Source organism: Mastomys coucha, unplaced genomic scaffold, assembly GCF_008632895.1.
Source record: "Mastomys coucha isolate ucsf_1 unplaced genomic scaffold, UCSF_Mcou_1 pScaffold9, whole genome shotgun sequence".
Classification (NCBI taxonomy): Eukaryota; Metazoa; Chordata; class Mammalia; order Rodentia; family Muridae; genus Mastomys; species Mastomys coucha.
Window position 1 is genome coordinate 84,589,910 of NW_022196915.1, and position 18,338 is coordinate 84,608,247.

Here is an 18,338-nt window from a genome sequence, read left to right on the forward strand (position 1 = left end):
CAGAAATCCGCCTGTCTCTGCCTCCCAAGTGCTGGGATTAAAGGCGTGTGCCACCACTGCCCGGCAATCTTAGAATTTCTTATGCATTCTTAAATCTTTAATAGCAATCATACTAGCAGCTGTCAAATAGCTTTAGGAATTAGCATTTAATATGATTCGCATTTCCTCCCCCCAAAATTGTTTCTTTTGGATTGCTGATAGCGTTTTAATTGGAAAAGTACAGAAACTGATATATCCCAGAACAATTTCAGAGAACTGTCTGAAAGTAGCCAATAAAAAGTGTTATCTGGAAGGTTTGTCTAGCACAGGGCTACTACTAAAACCCAAGACATGATAACTGTAGCCGCAACAGCCTCTGCTTGTCAAGTGTCTGCAGATTACAAGCTGCCTAACTTAGACCATCTAAGACCTAGCATGTCTGCAGTCTCTTTTAAGTGTTTCTGTCAGTAAAGCTTCTGGGATCCCATGGTCACGTCAACTGGTATATAACCCAAATTAATCAGTCACTCCGTACTAATCCCCTGGACTGTACAAAGTCACTGAGATGACAGGTGAGTGGACTTCCATGGCCCTAGACAACCCACTTCTGGTGCAGTGCCTGGAACCTGGCAGAAGGAAACAAACCCTGTAGTCAGGCAGCTTTCCTAAAAGTGAAGTCACAGTATAATTATCATTCTTTGACGGCATGTTTATGTTCCCGGAGTCTAACTCATATGTTCTTTGTGATTTCTCGGAAGATGTCAGGGGCATCTCACATCCCACATGCCCCTTGGGCACTCCACTTCATAAAAGGCCCCCACAAATTGCATATTTCAGTTTGTGTGTCACCCTTTCTAGGTTCATACTTCACTGTGGAAAGTTCTTTAACAATACCTTGTTATATTATTTCCTCTTATACACCTATTCAGTTACTTTTTACATTCAACATGACTGAAAAAAAAAACAAATGCCACCAAGTAGGTAAGCTAATATTTCCTTAAATGAAACTATAATTGCTTTTCAGACTTGTGCATTTCTAATCAACAGTGACTGCTTGTTACAAGTTAAATATTAAGTCAGTAGGAAAACATATGGAAAACATTCAAATTAAACAAGTGTGAGTGAGTGGTACAGAAAAGGAAAGAACCGCGACACTGAAAAGCTGTCACACGCGCACATACACTACTTAATAATTGCCTGGAAGGTTGCTTGGGTTGGTTTGCTTTTATTGTGGTTTTTGTCTTGTTTTTGTTGTTGTTGTTGTTTTTTGGAGGGGAGCTTCCTTTCACAGGTCTGGGTGGAACTCCACAGTGCTCCTGCTCTGCCCCTGAGCTACAGCCCCAGGCCCACACAGAGCCAGAGGGTTGTTCCCACGTAAAGGTCTGTGAATTCATGACAGAGGATATTCAAGGGATACTATAGCTTGGGCTGTTGTAAATTCTTCTTTTCAGCTCCTTTAAATGTTTTCAAGTCAAGGATATGGTACTGGGTACCAAGTGTCCCTGGAAGGCAGAGACAGCTGAGGCAGGCTCTAAGCTACCCCTCCATGCCTTTCTTTTCTTGTTCCATCTAAAACTCAAAAGAGGAATCTTTTTGTTTATGACAGGTGACATGGGCCTGTAACCCTCGCTCCTCAAGGCTATTGACAAGAGCCCTGCAAGTTAGAGACTGCATAGATTACAGCCTGAGCAGCTTAAAGCTTGCACCGCAGTGCAAGTACTTGTCTAGCATGCATGAAGACTCATTCAACCCTAGCACAGCACCAAATCACAATTAAAAACTGACTGAAGAAGACTATTCCCCCAAAATGCCCATCTTTTCTAAATAATACTTGATATTTAGGGAATAGGAACATAGTTTCATCAGTAAAGTGCTTCCACTCAAGAATGAGGACCTGGGTTCAGTTCCTAGCACCCTAATGGAAAGCCAAGTGAGTAGCAGATGTTTGTAGTCCTAGCATTGGGACTCTGGAGTTGCTAGCCGTCTAGCCTGGTTACGTACAGTATCTTTACTGTTTCTGTCTTACCATACGGTACCTTTGCCTGCACTCACTGCACGTAGGCCTCCCACGAGCTGTACGATGCTTATTCCCATTCCATGAGCTGTACGATGCTTATTCCCATTCCGCAGGAGCAGTACTCACTCTCACTTTCCCAGTCTGTGGAAGGCTCACTCTCCTTGAATTTGAAATCCATACATTGAATTTGTAACAGAGCATCACTGTATAGTCCAGGCAGGCATCAAACTTAGTGTCTTCCTGCCTCAGTCTCAGAAGGGCTGGGATTACCCAGCCTTTCGAATCTCTTTGGACCATTATGTCTACACTTTAGAGAACACAGTAGAAATAGGTCTGAGCTGCTCTGCTCTGCTTTTGCTACATTCTTTTCAACACCTTCTCTAAATTCTTTAATACCTTTCTTGCTTCCTGCATGTACATCTCTGTCTTATATGAAGCAATAGAATATCTCATCATAAAAATATTTTATCTGTATAAATACCCTTTTGGCTTTTTCTATCACACTTTCTTATCTGTTATGTGCTGTAGAAACTTGTCAGCTTCAAAGTGTCTTTTGTTTTGTTTTTAAAGAACAAAGTATGTACTATTTTAAGTTTATTGAATTTTAAAAGAATAAGTACACTTATCTGGATTTTTGTTTTTAAGGTTTGTGTGGAGGTTGGGGGCGAGCACACATGTGCACATATGGAAGTCAAAGGACAATTTGGGGGAGTTGACTTTACCTTCCACCCTGATGAAGTCTCTTATTTCTCTGTGCTAGCAGTTGTCCTGGCTGTACCTCCCACCTTGCCACAGGGGTGCTGGGTGTGCACATGTGCTCTCCCACGTTGGGCTTTTCCACACTGTGATGCAGATGAAACTCAGCTTGCCGCGCTTGCATAGCAGACAGTTAGTCTACACACTGATTATTTGCCAGCCCTGATCTTTGTTAATAAGAAATGAGTAAATGACCTCTTGCTATCTTTTTTAACCCTCTGTTTTTATGATACCCTTTGAATGATAGTAGCTTATAACAAAGACACACATACACCCACAATCTCTCTCACACACATACACACCACACCTAGAAAGCCCCAAGTCTCTTGAAATATGCAGTAGTGAAGAGAAAATACTAGCAGTGGTATTAGGTTATGGTCAGAATTAACAATATTGGTGATATTTTGATGTAAACTTAATAGGTAGTTGAACTTATTCACATATCAAGAAGCTAAAAGTGAGACAAGAATGGAATGTTTTGAAAACAAATCAAAGATACTATATACCCTAAAGTAAGCTACATTCCAAAATGTAGTGTTCACCATGGAGAATCAGGGTTAAAAGCTAAAACTGATGCTGAATGTGAATCACAGAGGAAAAAACATCAAAGAACTATTAGATTATGCCAAACCAATAAAGACTAGAAATAGAAAGCAACTAAATGAATGCATAAGGACAGGCCAAGCAAAGCCAGCAGTAATAGCAGATTTCATCAGAAGCTTCTCCAGGTGCCCACACTTTTCCTGGGTGCCCGCACCTCTCCAGTGTCTTCATACTTCTGCAGTATGTTCATATTTTGATGCATTCACACCAGTTGTCCATAGTTCAGTATGCATGTATTTATATACATTTATGCTTTAGTGTTTTCATACTTCAGTACAGACAGACTTCAGTGTACTCATGCTTCCATGTGTTCGTTCTTAGGGTGTTCACACTTTACTGTGTCTATACTTCATTGTCTTCAGACCTCACTATGTTCACACTTCTTCAAAGTGTTCACACCTCAGTTTGTTCATTTTAGCCTTCTCTTTCACTATCACTGATGGAAGTGACCCAGCCACCTCTCATTGCTGTCACTCAGCAGAACACTGGACTTCTCACTGAGCTTTCAGTCATGTACAGAGTATAGCAGCACACATGGTTGTGTCATCTCTGAGCTAGAACTTGATGAGCCTGAGGCTGAAACATTCCATGGTGATGTGAAGAAAATCTAAACAGTCCTGCTCTCCTCAGAGAGATGGGTGGGCTGGGGGCTTAAAGAAGATAGCAGGCAAGGAAAAGCACACACTTCTAAGGAAGCGGCTCAGCCAAGGCTGGAGACGCCGTCCATGTTTGACTTGCTTTTGCTTTTGTTGGCAGATGGGATGGGGGCAGTATTGATTTTGGTTTGTTTTTGTAGCTCAGTAGAGAAAAGCTAAATTGATAATTTGTCTTTATTTTTCAAGCTTGAATTAGTGGCCATATGGTCAAAGGAGATGTCCTTTTTTTATTTTTTATTGACTCATAATAATTGTATGTATTTGTGAAATACAATGTGATAACTGAATATATGTAAACAGTGTTTGTAGAGGGAGTATTTTAATTGTGTGTGGGTCTGGGTTAAATCGTGTGGGCTACCTTTCAAACCTGACATTATGTATCAAAGGCCTTAACAGAAGCCCTTGATTGTATACATAATATATACTTTGAACCCAGAAAACCCCTATATTTGGATACTGTTTGTTTTCTTAGTAACGAAATGAATTTGACTAGATTTCTCCGCCTACTAATTCTCATTTTAAAAACTGAGACAGTGTCTACTTCTTATATAATGGCCAAAATTAAATTTTATATAAAGGACATGAAGCCTGGCACATTGGAAATATTCAGTGAATACTAAACCCTGTCTCTTTATTTCCTCCACCTGCATTCTGTATACTGTGAGGCACAACCAGTGTAAGGTGAGGTTGCCTTGCAAATGAATTTAACCACTTAAAAGGCTGAAGAATTCTAAAGCATATGCTAATACTATTTTCTGACACTTGGCCATATAAAAGCTATTTTGCCTATTGTTTCCTTCTGTAACTGCAAGGTATGTGCCACCATTGCCCAACTTCATAACTGAAGTCTTAGAATATTGAATAAGTAACTTTTAGAGCTAAGGTCTCTCTGTTATACAGCCCCAGCTGCCCTGAAACTCACTCTATATACCAGACTGGCCTTAAACTCAGAGATCACCTGCCTCCATCTCCCAAGTGCTGGATTAAACGTGATGGCCACAACATGCCTGGAATAAGTAACTTTTAGTTAAATTTACATGGGCAGGGTGGGGGACCCAGAGCTTTGCACATGTTAGGCAGGTGGCACTGAGCTCTGGAGCCAGGAATAACCTTGAACCCTCATCCTCCTATCTCCACTTCCTAAGTACTGGGATTAAGGAGTGTGTCCCCATGCCCAGACAGCAATCAGGTTTCTTTCTTTCTTTCTTTCTTCTTTAAAAAAAAAAATGATTTCTTTTAATACAAGAGTTAAAATTAACAATGTTGCTGGTACCTGTAAATAAAGATACTCCTCGACTTACGGTGGGTATATGTTTCAGTAGATTCACCATACTTTTAAAATATGCTAAGTGAAAATACATTTAAAGCAATTTACCAAACATTCAAGCTCAAGAACAAAAAAGGGAACAGAAAAAAGAAAAAACAAAAACAAAATTTTTTGCAGTGCGCTTAAGCATGTTTATTAAGAGGGTTGTGGCTCTGAATCCACTTGGCGAATTAATCTTTTTGGGAGCCAGCGTGCTCCCTCCTCTTTTTGGGAAAATATGCACACAGACTCTCTGCCCCAGAATAAAGTGGGATTAAGATAATGTGTTAATAAATGGAGTGACACGCCATTTTATCATGGCATAAAAATTGAAAATATGTAGATGCCAAAGGCGTCCAACTTTTGCCAAACTTTGAATAGTCTAAGAATACTTGTACACAATTATCAAAGGTAAAGCTTATTCTGTATTAAAGTATTGATTATCTCATGCCAGGTGTGTGTGTGTGTGTGTGTGTGTGTGTGTGTGTGTGTGTGTACTCGAACTTGCCAGGCATGCATGTGGAAGTCAGTGGACAGTTTGTGGGAGTCAGTTCTCTCTTTGCACCGTGTGGACCCCAGGATTGAGCTCAAGTGGTTCAGCTCCATGGAAGCAGTACCTGTACCCACTGAGCCATCTCACTAGCCACTCAAGTAATTAGCTTACTATTGTGCTGAAAGTGCAAAGCACGGTGACTATAACAACATGAACACGGACAACATATTGGGCTGAGGACTGTAAATCACAGAGCCGAGATGCACAGCTGGCTCAGAGTTGCAGCTCACAAGCAGTGCCCACTATCACTGAAGACTTGGTGCCCGTCGCCGGGCGTGGTGCTGGTGCCTGTAATTCCAACACTTAGGAGGCAGCAGTGGTAAAAGGATTGTAAATTCTAGACCAGTCTGGGCCACTTAGCCAATTCTAGGCTAGCCTTGTGTACAGGGAGTTGGGGAGAGAGGAAGGTGGTGGAGAGAATGGAAAGGGGGTTATGTCACATGTCAGATTCAGAATTGAACATAGTATACTGAAATCTTCCCACTTGCACACCTTTGTTACATTGAAAAGCCCTAAATCAGCCTTTGTAGGGATTTCTATGACCTAAAAACTTCTAACATTTTAAATAAAATAATTATGTAGTGTATGAAACATAGCTTCAATAAAGCTTTGGAAACATAGTATTGAGAACTTCACAGTCTCAATACAAATGTCTGAAGCAGGAGTATTGCCCAAGTTCCCCACCAGCCTGGACCATCCAGTGAGTGACCATCATGGCTACAGTGTGAAGTCCTGAAGAGCTTGCAGCTGGGAAATGGCTCAGTGGCTACAACATAGGTTGCTTTAGCATAAGAACCTCAGTTGAAGCCCTCAAACTTGTGAAAGTTCTGTCATCCCAGGGCTCCTGTGGCAGGGTGGAGGCAGAGACTGGGAATAACCCCAGAAACTTGCAGGCCTCATGCCTAGCCTGGCACATGCAGGTAAAGAAACTTATCTCAAGGTATACTGCAAGGACCGACACGGAGGTCTCACACACAGACACGCAAACACAGATACACAGGCATGCACACACACGGCATGGTTCCTACAATAAATGAATAAATTAGTCAGTAAATAATTGATAAAATGGCTGGGCGGTGGTGGCGCACGCCTTTAGTCCCAGCACTTGGGAGGCAGAGGCAGGCGGATTTCTGAGTTCGAGGCCAGCCTGGTCTACAGAGTGAGTTCCAGGACAGCCGGGACTACACAGAGAAACCCTATCTCGAAAATCCAAAAATAATAATAATAATAATTGATAAAATGATAAGCAGTGTAGACTAGTGTAGAAGTTAAGTAGTGAATAGAGAATTCAGTGTGCTATATGTATTAGATACTTTACTAGTGCTGTAATAAAACTCCATACCCAAAAGCAAGTTGAGGAAGCAAGGTTTGATTTCAGCTTACAACTCTCAGGTCGCATTCCATCATCCAGGGAAGGCAGAGCAGGAATCTGGAGGCAGGAACTGAATACAGAGAATGGAAGAAGGCCCCTTACTTCATTGCTCACCCTGCTTTATAGAGCCTATGAACACGGTGCCCTGACTTTGGCTCCACTCATAATGGACTGGGCATTCTCACATCAATCAGTAACTTTTAAAAACAACGTCCCACCAGATTGTCTGTAGGTCAATCTGGTACAGGCATTTTCCCAACTCTTCAATAGTGAATCCTATCAATAATAGAATCATAGTGATTCTAGCTTGTGTCAAGTTGACCCCCCCCCCAAAAAAAAAAAAAAAACAGCTAGCCAGTATGCTACACTCTTCACTTCCTTTTAAAATGTTTATGTATATGGGTGCTTTGCCTGCATGTATGTCTGGACACTACTTGCATGTCTCGGGTCCATGGAAGTCAGAAGAGGGAGTCAGACCCCCTGGGACTGGAGTTATAGATCATTATTAGCCACCATGTGAGTGCTGGGAATTGAAGCTGTGTCCTCTAGAAGAACCGCTGGAAATCTTAATCTTTAAGCCATATCTCCAGCCCCCTCTTAATGTTTTTTAATTGTGTGTTTGTTTTGTGTGGGGAAGTAGGTGGGTACCATAGGCTCTGTGGAGGTGAGAGGACAAGCTGTGGCAGGTAGTTGCTTATCTTCTTCCACCATGTGGATCTTGCGAATCAAGTATAGGTCCCCGGGCTTAGCAGCAACTGGCTTTATGCACTGAGCCATCTTTCTAGCCCAGTTTCTTCTTTTTTTATTTCCTTTTTCTTGCTTCCTTGATTGTTGATAGGTTCATTGGTTGGTGTTTGGTGGTTTGGTTTGGCTTGGTTTGGTTTTTGGTTTTGAGACGGTCTTACTACATAGCTCTGGCTGTCCTGGAACTCTCACAGAGATCCACCTGCTTCTGTCTCTCAGTGCTTAGATTAAAAGCATGCACCACTGTGGCCATCTGGCCTACCTTCTTGTCTTTGAAATTTTCTAAAGCAAAATTCTCTCCTTTTAAAAGAAGACATGAGAACCAAAGTGGTGGTGGCACACGCCTTTAATCCCAGCACTTGGAGGCAGAGGCAGACAGATTTCTGAGTTCGAGGCCAGCCTGGTCTACTGAGTGAGTTCCAGGACAGCCAGGGATACACAGAGAAACCCTGTCTCGAAAAACCAAAAAAAAAAAAAGACATGATAGTTCACAGCTTTAACTCCAACACAGGAGCTGAGGCAGAATGACGGCCACAAGTTTAACGCTAGCCTGGGCTACATTGTGAGTTTGAGATCCTCTGCGGTTACCTAGAAAGACCATGCCTCAAAACACCAAGTAAATAGAAATGTACAATATAATTTAAAATATACTTTTAAATGAAATTTCTGCAAAGTCTGTTCTTGCCTTAAAGCCAGGTTGACTTCTACCTTGTATAACCTAGAGCCAAATATGTACAGAATTGTCTGCCCATCGGTCCTGACATGTTGTTGCTCATATATATATATGCACTTCCTTGTACTCCAGGGAAGCACATAGTTTGTATTATACTTGTCAGAGCTATTTTCATCGAGAAATGCTATCTATGTGTCCCCTTGCCAACATCTTTGCAGAGTTTACAACTTTGAGCAATTTATTGGCATCAGCTATGCAATGCCATTAAGCAGCTGCTCGGCAGTTGAGCTGTGCTAACATGCCACCACTCTGTGTGAATCCTTAATAGTAAATGACCAAGATGTGTGCTTAAGGATTCAGGAGAGCAGTTTCTCCTAGAGATTGGGCAATAACAGTCACTATCATCGCTAATGTCATAAGCAGCTCTTTAGCTTTCACTCTGCCATTCAGAACACTGTGCTACAGGGGGTGTTTTCGGGGGGGGGGGGGGTCTCCGAAGGAGGCTCAGGCCGAGCTTGAATTCTCAATCCTCGTTCCTTAGCGTCTTAAGTGTTTTTGGATTACTATCATACCCAGCTCACTATATAGGGTTTTTGTTTTGTTTTATCTTTGACTTAACCTTACTTTCATTTGTGTGATCAAATAGTTGGTTCTTTATTTGTTCATGTAGTGAACGCCACACTCATTCTCATAATTATAATAATTCCATGTACTTTCCAGGCTACAGAAGCAGAAGGGTTTTTTTTATTTCTGGAAATGACTTTCTAAATTAATCATCAGCCAAGAATAAGCTAGAATTAGACAGAATGAAGGGACACTCAGTCTTTGGGGGGAATTCTGCATTGTTCATGATAGCCCTAGAGGGAGCCCTGCTAGAAAGATCATCATGCCCACACAAATTGTGAGATACATATATATCTATACCATGCACATATATATATACATATACATACATACATATATATATATATATATATATCTATATATATATATCAACTGTCTTTTTCATGAAGCATGTCTTGTCGTTCTGACAAACATCCCCTAACATCCAAAAGAATCCATGTAAACTATACTTCATTCATAAATTAGGAACCAGAAGCTATAAGGAACTAGAGGAAAAGCTACAGCACAAAGCAAATATTCCCAGCTGAAAGATACAACGCCCTTCCTAATGTAGGGAGACGGTGAGCAACTGGAACAGGAAAGAAAGTGCAAACTACTAAAGTTAATTTCTTCAGAAAGACTTTAGAAAGTAATCTTTCCAGAACATAGTCAGTGAACACAACTTTGTGATGGTTTCCAGAGATGCTAAAACCAAGTCATGAAGTTTGGCTAGCATGATGCATACCCATAATCTTAAGTTCTAAGACAGCCTAGGCTACATCCCTTTAAACCTAGAACTAAATGACAGAATATTCCAGAGGCAAATAACATCTATAAGGAATAAGAATCAGATGCCTCATAGTCCTCATAAACTTGATTCATATAACATAGAAGTTATACTGTAAACACATAATACTTTCCCCCAGAACACTGAGAAAAATTAATGAAGTAAAGCAGGGAAGGTTATGTACACCTGTAATCCAGCATGTGGGGGTGGCAGGGACAGGGGGACCAAGAGTCTCATACCAGCCTGAACTGCGCACACACTCCACATCCAGCCTGGGCTCCATAATAGAACAGGACTTAATGATTAGAAAGATCAGGGTTGGGGAATGAATAACATGACTATTGACAGGTAGTAGAAAAAGAAATGGTTGCAAGAAATAATAAGACTGGGCTGGTGGAATGACTCAGTAGGCCAGAAGTCCTGCTTCCAAGCTCTGGAGTCCTGAAGTCTACACGGTAGAGAGCTGACTGCTGAATGTTATCGTCTGACTGAGGCACATGTACACACATGTAAACCTATAATCCCAGCACTCAGAAAGCTAAAGCAAAAAGATCATGAGCCCAGTCTGGGTTATGTAGAACATTCTCATTTATCCTGAACCACACCATAAAACCATACTTCAAAAAGAGAAGGAAAGTGCTGGAGAGAGGGCTCAGTGGTTAAGAGCACCGACTGCTCTTCTAGAGGTCCTGAGTTCAATTCCCAGCAACCACATGGTAGCTTACAACCATCTGGTGTGTCTGAAGACAGTACAGCATACTTATATACATAAAATAAATCTTTTAAAAAAAAACTGTAATATTAAAAAAAAAAAGACAAGAAAAAAAATCTCAAAAAAACAGCATAATTATGAGCCAGGCACTGTGGAATATGCTTTTAGTCTCTGCATTTGTGAGAGAGAGGCAGGGGGATCAGAGAAGTTCAAGACCAGCCTTAGATTCAGTTGAATTTGAGGCAGGGAAACCTAGGCTTATATTAGACCCTGTCAAAAAAGGGAAAGAAAAAAAAAAAAAAGCAACTAACAAAAAGAGACTGCTTAGTACTTTCCATCTGTGAGACAAGAAAAAGAAAGTATGAAAAGAAAAACTTTTTATAACAAAACAAAACAAAGTCAAAGTACAAATAGGTGTACTCAACAGAGGCAAAAGACTCTATACACGTCGAAAGCTGTGTTTGTCTGCATAGTGAGTTCCACATCAGCCTGGGCTAGCCCTGAGATCCTTACTACATAGTAAGACCTTTCTCTGGAAATGAGCCTAAGTAACTGGCGTGGCTTTAAGTACTGATAAAGTATTAGAGAAAGAATCCAGGGGCCAGCAAGATGGCTCAGCAGGTAAAGGCACTTGCTGCCAAGGCTAAGAACCTAAATTCATCCCCAGGAACCACATGATCAGTGAGCTACTCCTCCACACACAAACCATAGCCCAAGCGTGTCCTCTACTGTACAACACATGCACACACAACCATAGATAGATAGATAGATAGATAGATAGATAGATAGATAGATAGATAGATAGATAGATAAATGTAATTTTTTTTTTTTTTTTGAGACAGGGTTTCTCTTTTTAGCCCTGGCTGTCCTGGAACTCACTCTGTAGACCAGGCTGGCCTCAAACTCAGAAGTCTGCCTCCCTCTGCCTCCCAAGTGCTGGGATTAAAGGCGTGCGCCACCACTGCCCAGCTTTGTAATTTTTTTTTTTTAATGCAGAATCCGAGGGCCTGTTCTACATAGCAAGTTCAAGCCAACCAAGGTTATACAGTGAGCCACTATTTGAAATAAACATCATATATTATATGTATATATGTAAGTAGTATAAACATTTGTATGGCTATACATTAATATATTAATATATTAAGGGCTCATTATATAAGCAAAAATGAAAGAGCTGAGAAATACCTTGTAAGCGTTATTTTGGTGTGCACAGTAACAATGTGATCCTAATAGCATTTTACCAAATCTGGCTGCTTTTAAGGTGTTCTTTCTGGATTTAGAGACCATGTTAATATTGTTTATGCTCTCAGATGAAAGTGACACTCTGATCTTAGCTTCCCAAATTGTGGTAATCATAGTCTAGATGAAACAAAGGCATTAATCTCCCTTCTAATCTTCTGACCAACATCAAGGAAAATCTGTTTCTTGAACCTGCTCCTTTATACACCAGCGAAAGCAAAAGAGAGACTCTGTGGTTTTGATCGACTAGGAAGCCATCCTTTTCCCCTTTCCCATTAAGTACCGCAAAAGCTCAGCTGCACATGAGGCTGAGGATGTAGCTCACTTGGTAAGAAGATTGCCTGGCTATACAAAGCCCAGGGTACCGTCCATAAACACACAACCACATAAGCAGGTGGTATAAGCCTGTAATTCCAGCATTTGGGGGGATCAAAAGTCCAAAGTCATCCTCGCCTACAAAGAAAATTAGAGGCCAGCCTGCACTACCAGAGACTTTGTCAAAGGAAAAAAAAATTAATAAAATAAAATGTGTTGCAACGGAATAAGCTTAACATCAGATCAGTGCTGCATTCTTTACCATAAATTAAAGAACACAATCTTGGATGCAAAATGGTTGCAGAAGGGCCCCAATCATTGTGATTGTGTTGGTGCCGTCTTGCGTGTTTTAGGCTAGGCATCAGTGGCACCGCAGCAAGGAGAAAAGGACTCCAGCCCAACGGCTTCAGCTCCTCCCCTGGCCCTGGAGTCGGTAAGGCAGCGTGGCTCAAACTCCACAGTCTGTTTTAAAATATCTACTCCAGCTAGGTGGTTCTAAATAGAACTAATGACAGCCAGAAAGAAGAGGCCTGTAGGGACTTGCGCTGACGTCTATAAACAGATCAGTAGCAGGGAGAGGGCATCCTTCTACTGCCCTAAGGTTTGTGTGTTGGCATAAAGGAAAGAATTGCCTAGAACAGAGCCCACCACTTTCGTACAGATAAATAAGGTAGCTCGCTGTTTTCCCAGTTACTCGGGTTTGACGTATGAGTTTTAGTAATCATAAGCATCCACTAGCCAAAGTTTGTCTGTGAGGAAAATAATAGGCTGGAAAGGATGTGGTTGTAAATTTCACTCTAAATTCTTCAAAGAGTTCAGCATAATTAATTCTTCACTCAAAAGACAAACTAAAATCCAAGTGACGTATGCTTCAAATCCTAACTGTGTAAAGCCCGAGGCAATGGAACTGTCTTGAGTTCCTGGCCAGCCTGGGCTACAAAGTAATGACTACGTAGCATAGCACTGTCTCAGATAAGTAAAAAAATAAATATTTTGGAGAGGCAACTTGACAGGATGGGGTGTAGTTCAGTGGTGAGTACCTGGGGCTGGCATACATAAGACCCTGGACTCAATCCCCAGAACTGGAAACATTAGAAATGGCAACTCCAGCCACCTCCGTTTCCCATTCATAAAAGGCTCCAGAAATCCTCCAGCTAGAGAAGAGCTAAAGCTGTGTTTAACTGACTGACGTCTTGGTCACAGAGCTCTTCCATGTTCTTTCTCTGCCTCCTTCAGTTTAGACTTGACAGGGTACTAAATGGCGTAAGAGGGAGGAGAACATCATCAGGCTAAGGCTTCCTGCATGCACAAGGCTTGGGTTTCATTTCTAGCAATTAAAGAATAATTAACCTACCTATTCAACAAAAATCTGCAGAACACTGCAGTAGAACTCCAGATGCATTCCACAGCGATCATGTCATGGTGTGTACCTGTGACACACACACATCCTGGGGTATTTGTTAAAGCTCCATGTTTGACTCTAATATGCAGAAAAACTAGCAACCACTAGCATATTAAAAGTCATTGTGTTGTACCCCATACTCGTGATGCAGAGGCAGGGGCATCTCTGACTTCAAGACCAGCCTAGCTTACAGAGTAAGTTCCAGAGCATCCAAGGCTGTTATAAGAAGAAATTCTGTCTTAAACAAAAATGCAGGGCTGGGGAGATGGCCTAGCAGTTAAGAACACTGACTGCTCTTCCAAAAGTCCTGAGTTCAATTCCCAGCAACCACATGGTGGCTCACAACCACCCGTAATGAGATCTGGCACCCTCTTCTGGTGTGTCTAAAGACAGCTAAAGTGTATTACAGCAGAGCAAGCAGGGCCCGAGCCAGCGGGCTGGAACGAGCAGGCTGGCAGAGGTCCTGAGTTCAATTCCCAGCAGCCACACACATGATGGCTCTCAGCCATCTGTACAGCTACAGTGTACTCATATGCATAAATAAAATAAATCTTTAAAACAAAAAAGTTAGTTGTAAAGCTAAAAGTAATGTCATATTTACTATTTTAAGAATCATATTCATGCCAGGCGGTGGTGGCGTACGCCTTTGATCCCAGCACTTGGGAGTCAGAGGCAGGCGGATTTCTGAGTTCAAGGCGAGCCCGGTCTACAGAGTGAGTTCCAGGACAGCCAGGGCTACACAGAGAAACCCTGTCTCAAAAAACCAAAAAAAAAAAAAGAAAGAAAGAAAGAAAGTATCATGTTCATTATTGTTATACGTTAATGTTTTACTTTCACAACTTTCCTTATATATGGTATAATTATTCAAATATTTCATGTACTTAAAGTAGTGCTTTAATGTCAATCATTATTAGTCTGTCTGCCAAAATCATACTTACTGTTTTCATATATCAACAGGAATTTGCAGCTATGAAGCAGATCATCATTAATATGTGTAATAAACATTCTGAGAACAACTTACTTCTTACAAAAATGGAGTCAACAAGTGTGCCAGAAAATCAAGCAAAGGCTTTGAACATGCCAAGAGAACATGAAGAGAATATATTTATACCCAAGCCAACGCTGTTTGTAAGTACAGCTAAAAATATTTAGAATTTTAATCTCTGCTTCTCACTAAATTTATTTTTCTTCTCAATCATATTTGTTTTAAACTACTTTGGATAGTATTATGCAAAGGTCTAGCAATGTCTATATTAATCTATTTTCTAAATGTATACATTAGATGAGAGTTGGGTTTTATGTTTCTAATTAGCATATTGAACTTGCTTAGGGATTATCCTAAGTCTACATTTTTCCTTCTCCCACTTACAGGAACAAATTACAAGGGACTCGGAAAATTATTCTGCATGATTTTTGAATTTTAGGCATGCACTTGATGTGGCTATGTCTGTGCGTGTTCACTGGGGTCATGTGAGCCACATACATATAAGGGGGTTGGAGGACAATGATGGGTCTCTTGTTTTCTGCTCCAGGTCCTCAAGCTTCCTGGGATTTTTCAGTCTCCACCTCCCATCTCATGCCTAGGATTCTGAGATTCTAGACTTGCATCACTGCATCCAACTGTAGTGGATGCTAGGAATCCAAACTCAGGTGTGTGTGTGTGTGTGTGTGTGTGTGTGTGTGTGTGTGTGTGTGTGCATGTGTGTGTTCATGTGATGAGACCCTATCTGAAAATATTTTTTCCACATGAGAGAGGTTTATTGTGGGTGAAGGAGGCAAAGGGGGCAACGGAGATGAAGGGAGAAAAGAGAGAAAGTGAAAATAATTTTTTAAATAAAATTAAAAAGGGTTGGATAGCCAAAAACCAAAAGGGGAATTGGAGAGCACACCTGTATTTCCAGGATGTGGCAGGCAGGGTAAGGTCCCTCAGAAGTTCAAGGCCAGCCTTACCCACATAGTGAGCTGGAGGCCAGCCTGAACTCTGTAGTGAAACCCTGTCCTGAAGAGAGGAATGGAGAGGTGCATAGAAAGCACTTCAGGAAATATTGAAAGTTCTGTGTTTCAGCAAATGATACAAAAAGGAGTAGAAAGGTGACGGACAGTGCCAGTAGTAATTCCTCTGCTTCATGATGTTGTCCAAGAGAAAACATGAGGTTTAACTTGAAGTCCTACAAGACTGAAAACCAGAACATTTTTCTTTGCTATTACAGTTCAGTGAGCCCTTGAACTTTAAAAAGAAATGTAAGTCTTCTAGATGCTTATAAAAACGAGTTGAGCACAGGGAGTGTGACCCGCCTTCCCTCTACACACTCAGATCTGTGATATGGAAGGTAGTTTGTGATTCTGTAATCGAACCTCTTTTCTCCTCCTGTGCTAGGGACTGAAACCCCTTCTTCCACTTGTGTACAGCAAGAATTCCACTCTGAGCTAGAATTCCAGCCCTTGGGTGTTTAGGAAGGTCTCACAGATAGGCTCTGCTAGACAGCTCATGTCCGTCTCTGCCTGCAGATTCTGTGGTTACAGACCCATGCTGCCCCCAAGCTTCAGAACGCTCCAGTCTACATCAGACAGAGGAACCCTACTGTAAGGGTATACATTGCAGAGATGGAGGCCAAGGAGAACAGCAAGTCAACTGAGTGCTCTCTTTAAGGGACAGCTTGGGACGCTCCGCAGCCGTGGCCCCTGAGCGCCCATCCACTGTGCGTGCTCATAGACTCCTTCCTTCCTCTGACCTAGTCAAGGCCCTAGTCTCAAGACACCTTCTGTACATTCTTTACATGTTCACTGGAAGGGAAGAAATCGGTTCTTTATCTCTCCAGTTTGGTTGTCTAAGAAGCTCTTAAAACCACATTACTCAGTAGGGAACTAAACTCTGGGAAGCGAGGGCCATCTGCAAACTAGAGTTAGCAGTGCCTTGCAACTGCAGCACCCAGTGGGTGCCTCTCACTCGGAAACCCACCGCTCAGTTGGGCATGATATCTCCCGCCTGTGTTCTCAGCATTTGGGAGGCCAAGGCAGGATGCTAGCCTTAAGTTTGAGGCCAGCATGAGTTACATAGTGAATTTCAGGCCAGGGTGGACTACAGAATGATAGAACCTATCTGAAAAAAAAAAAAAAAGAATGACTTAATTTTTATTTCTAAAGTCAGAAATACAACTGTAGCTTCTTCCATATGTAGTTTAAGCCATTTGAAATAAATCTCTGAGTGAACGTGGGATGAGGGCGTAAGGGGCAAATGATTGCAGACAGTCTATTTTGTCCGTACAAACCCAGACCGACTGGAACTCCTTGAAGGTGGGCTCTACCTGTGAAGAGTCAGAAAGCCATCACTGTGTCCTAGCCTGTCCTACTAGAAAACAGAAGGATTATGGCGACGACACAGTCTTTCTCTTCCTTAAAAGAGATGCTGGTTAAACACTAAGAGAGTCTTAATCTCCAGCTCCTTCCCTGGATGCCAGGAGTAATCCAGCAGGCTTACTCTGTCTGCTTTTATCAGTCACTCTTCCTTCTCATTTTAACCAACTTTCTCAGTGTGTTAGAATCCCCGAGTTATAGATTAATGCCTTAGATGGCTATGTCTGGATGACACAAAGGTTTTTGTCTTATCAGTTGATCGTCTCCAAAAACCCCCTGGGAGTAGTGAATTACTTCTGGTAGGCTCCCAGTTAATCTGGTCATGGGTTTCTACGGCAGCTCTCTGAGTGCCTCACAAAATGTGGAGTAGTTCACTTTGGGACTTGTTAACATTGTAACAATTAAAGTATTTTTATTAATTTGTACTGTTTCTCTATAAAATTATAAATATAATTAACTTAAGCAAGTGCAAGCATATAATAATTAAGGCAGTGTTCACAGTAATAAAAAATAATCATTAAGTATGTCTCTGAAATGTTACATACATAAATAAATGGAAATTGGCTTCATTTGAAAGAACTTCTGTGAGTGGTGAATTTAAAATAAGGACTCTCTGCCAGGCAGTGATGGCATATGCCCTTTAATCCCAGCGCTCAGGAGGCAGGGGTGCTGGATCTCAGAAACCCTCTTTGGGCAGGGGCCAGGGACTCTTCTTACTCAAAAGGTTAATTGTGTTAATAACTGAAGGAAGCATATCAAACTTAGTTACACACAGCACCATTGTGTGGGTTGAAGGGCCAAAAACTGTTAGGATAGTAGAATAGAAGAGATACCACTGTTCATCTAAAAATGGAATTACCACAGTAAAGAATAGCTACTTGTATATCTGAAGCATTTTGCCCAAAAATATTATCCATGGTCTGTTCAGAGTTAGAAAAGTTTTTAAAGGGTCCAACAATAAATAATTTGCCTTTGTGAGCCATACCCATTCTCTATTATATTGAGTTTATATTTCTTCATATTGTTTCTTTCTTTTAAAATATCTAATTCAGTATCTAACCCATATACAAACAAACTCTGGGCACACCTGTTCATCCATGGCCCGTGTTATACCAATCACTTCACACTAATCAAGAGTTAGTAATAGCGGGGCGGTGGTGGCGCACGCCTTTAATCCCAGCACTTGGGAGGCAAAGGCAGGATTTCTGAGTTCGAGGCCAGCCTGGTCTACAGAGTGAGTTCCTGGACAGCCATGGCTATACAGAGA

The 18,338-nt window shown here is 41.4% G+C and overlaps 1 protein-coding gene across 3 annotated transcripts in view; it reads left to right on the forward strand.

Annotated features, from left to right (window-relative positions):
* Pibf1 (progesterone immunomodulatory binding factor 1) overlaps window positions 1-18,338 on the forward strand; it is a 169,033-nt gene that overhangs the window by 142,699 nt on the left and 7,996 nt on the right. Inside the window, exons 17-19 of one of the 3 annotated variants that reach the window (XR_004116089.1) lie at window positions 14,675-14,845; window positions 15,250-15,367; window positions 16,226-17,638. Coding sequence is in view for 1 of the 3 variants with exons in the window: in XM_031361363.1 (XP_031217223.1) it covers window positions 14,675-14,845 (171 nt within the window). In the remaining 2 variants the exon portion in view is untranslated. Of the gene's footprint in view, window positions 1-14,674; window positions 14,846-15,249; window positions 15,368-16,225; window positions 17,639-18,338 lie in introns of those variants that run through there. The other 2 variants (XR_004116088.1, XM_031361363.1) reach the window with 2 other exon arrangements.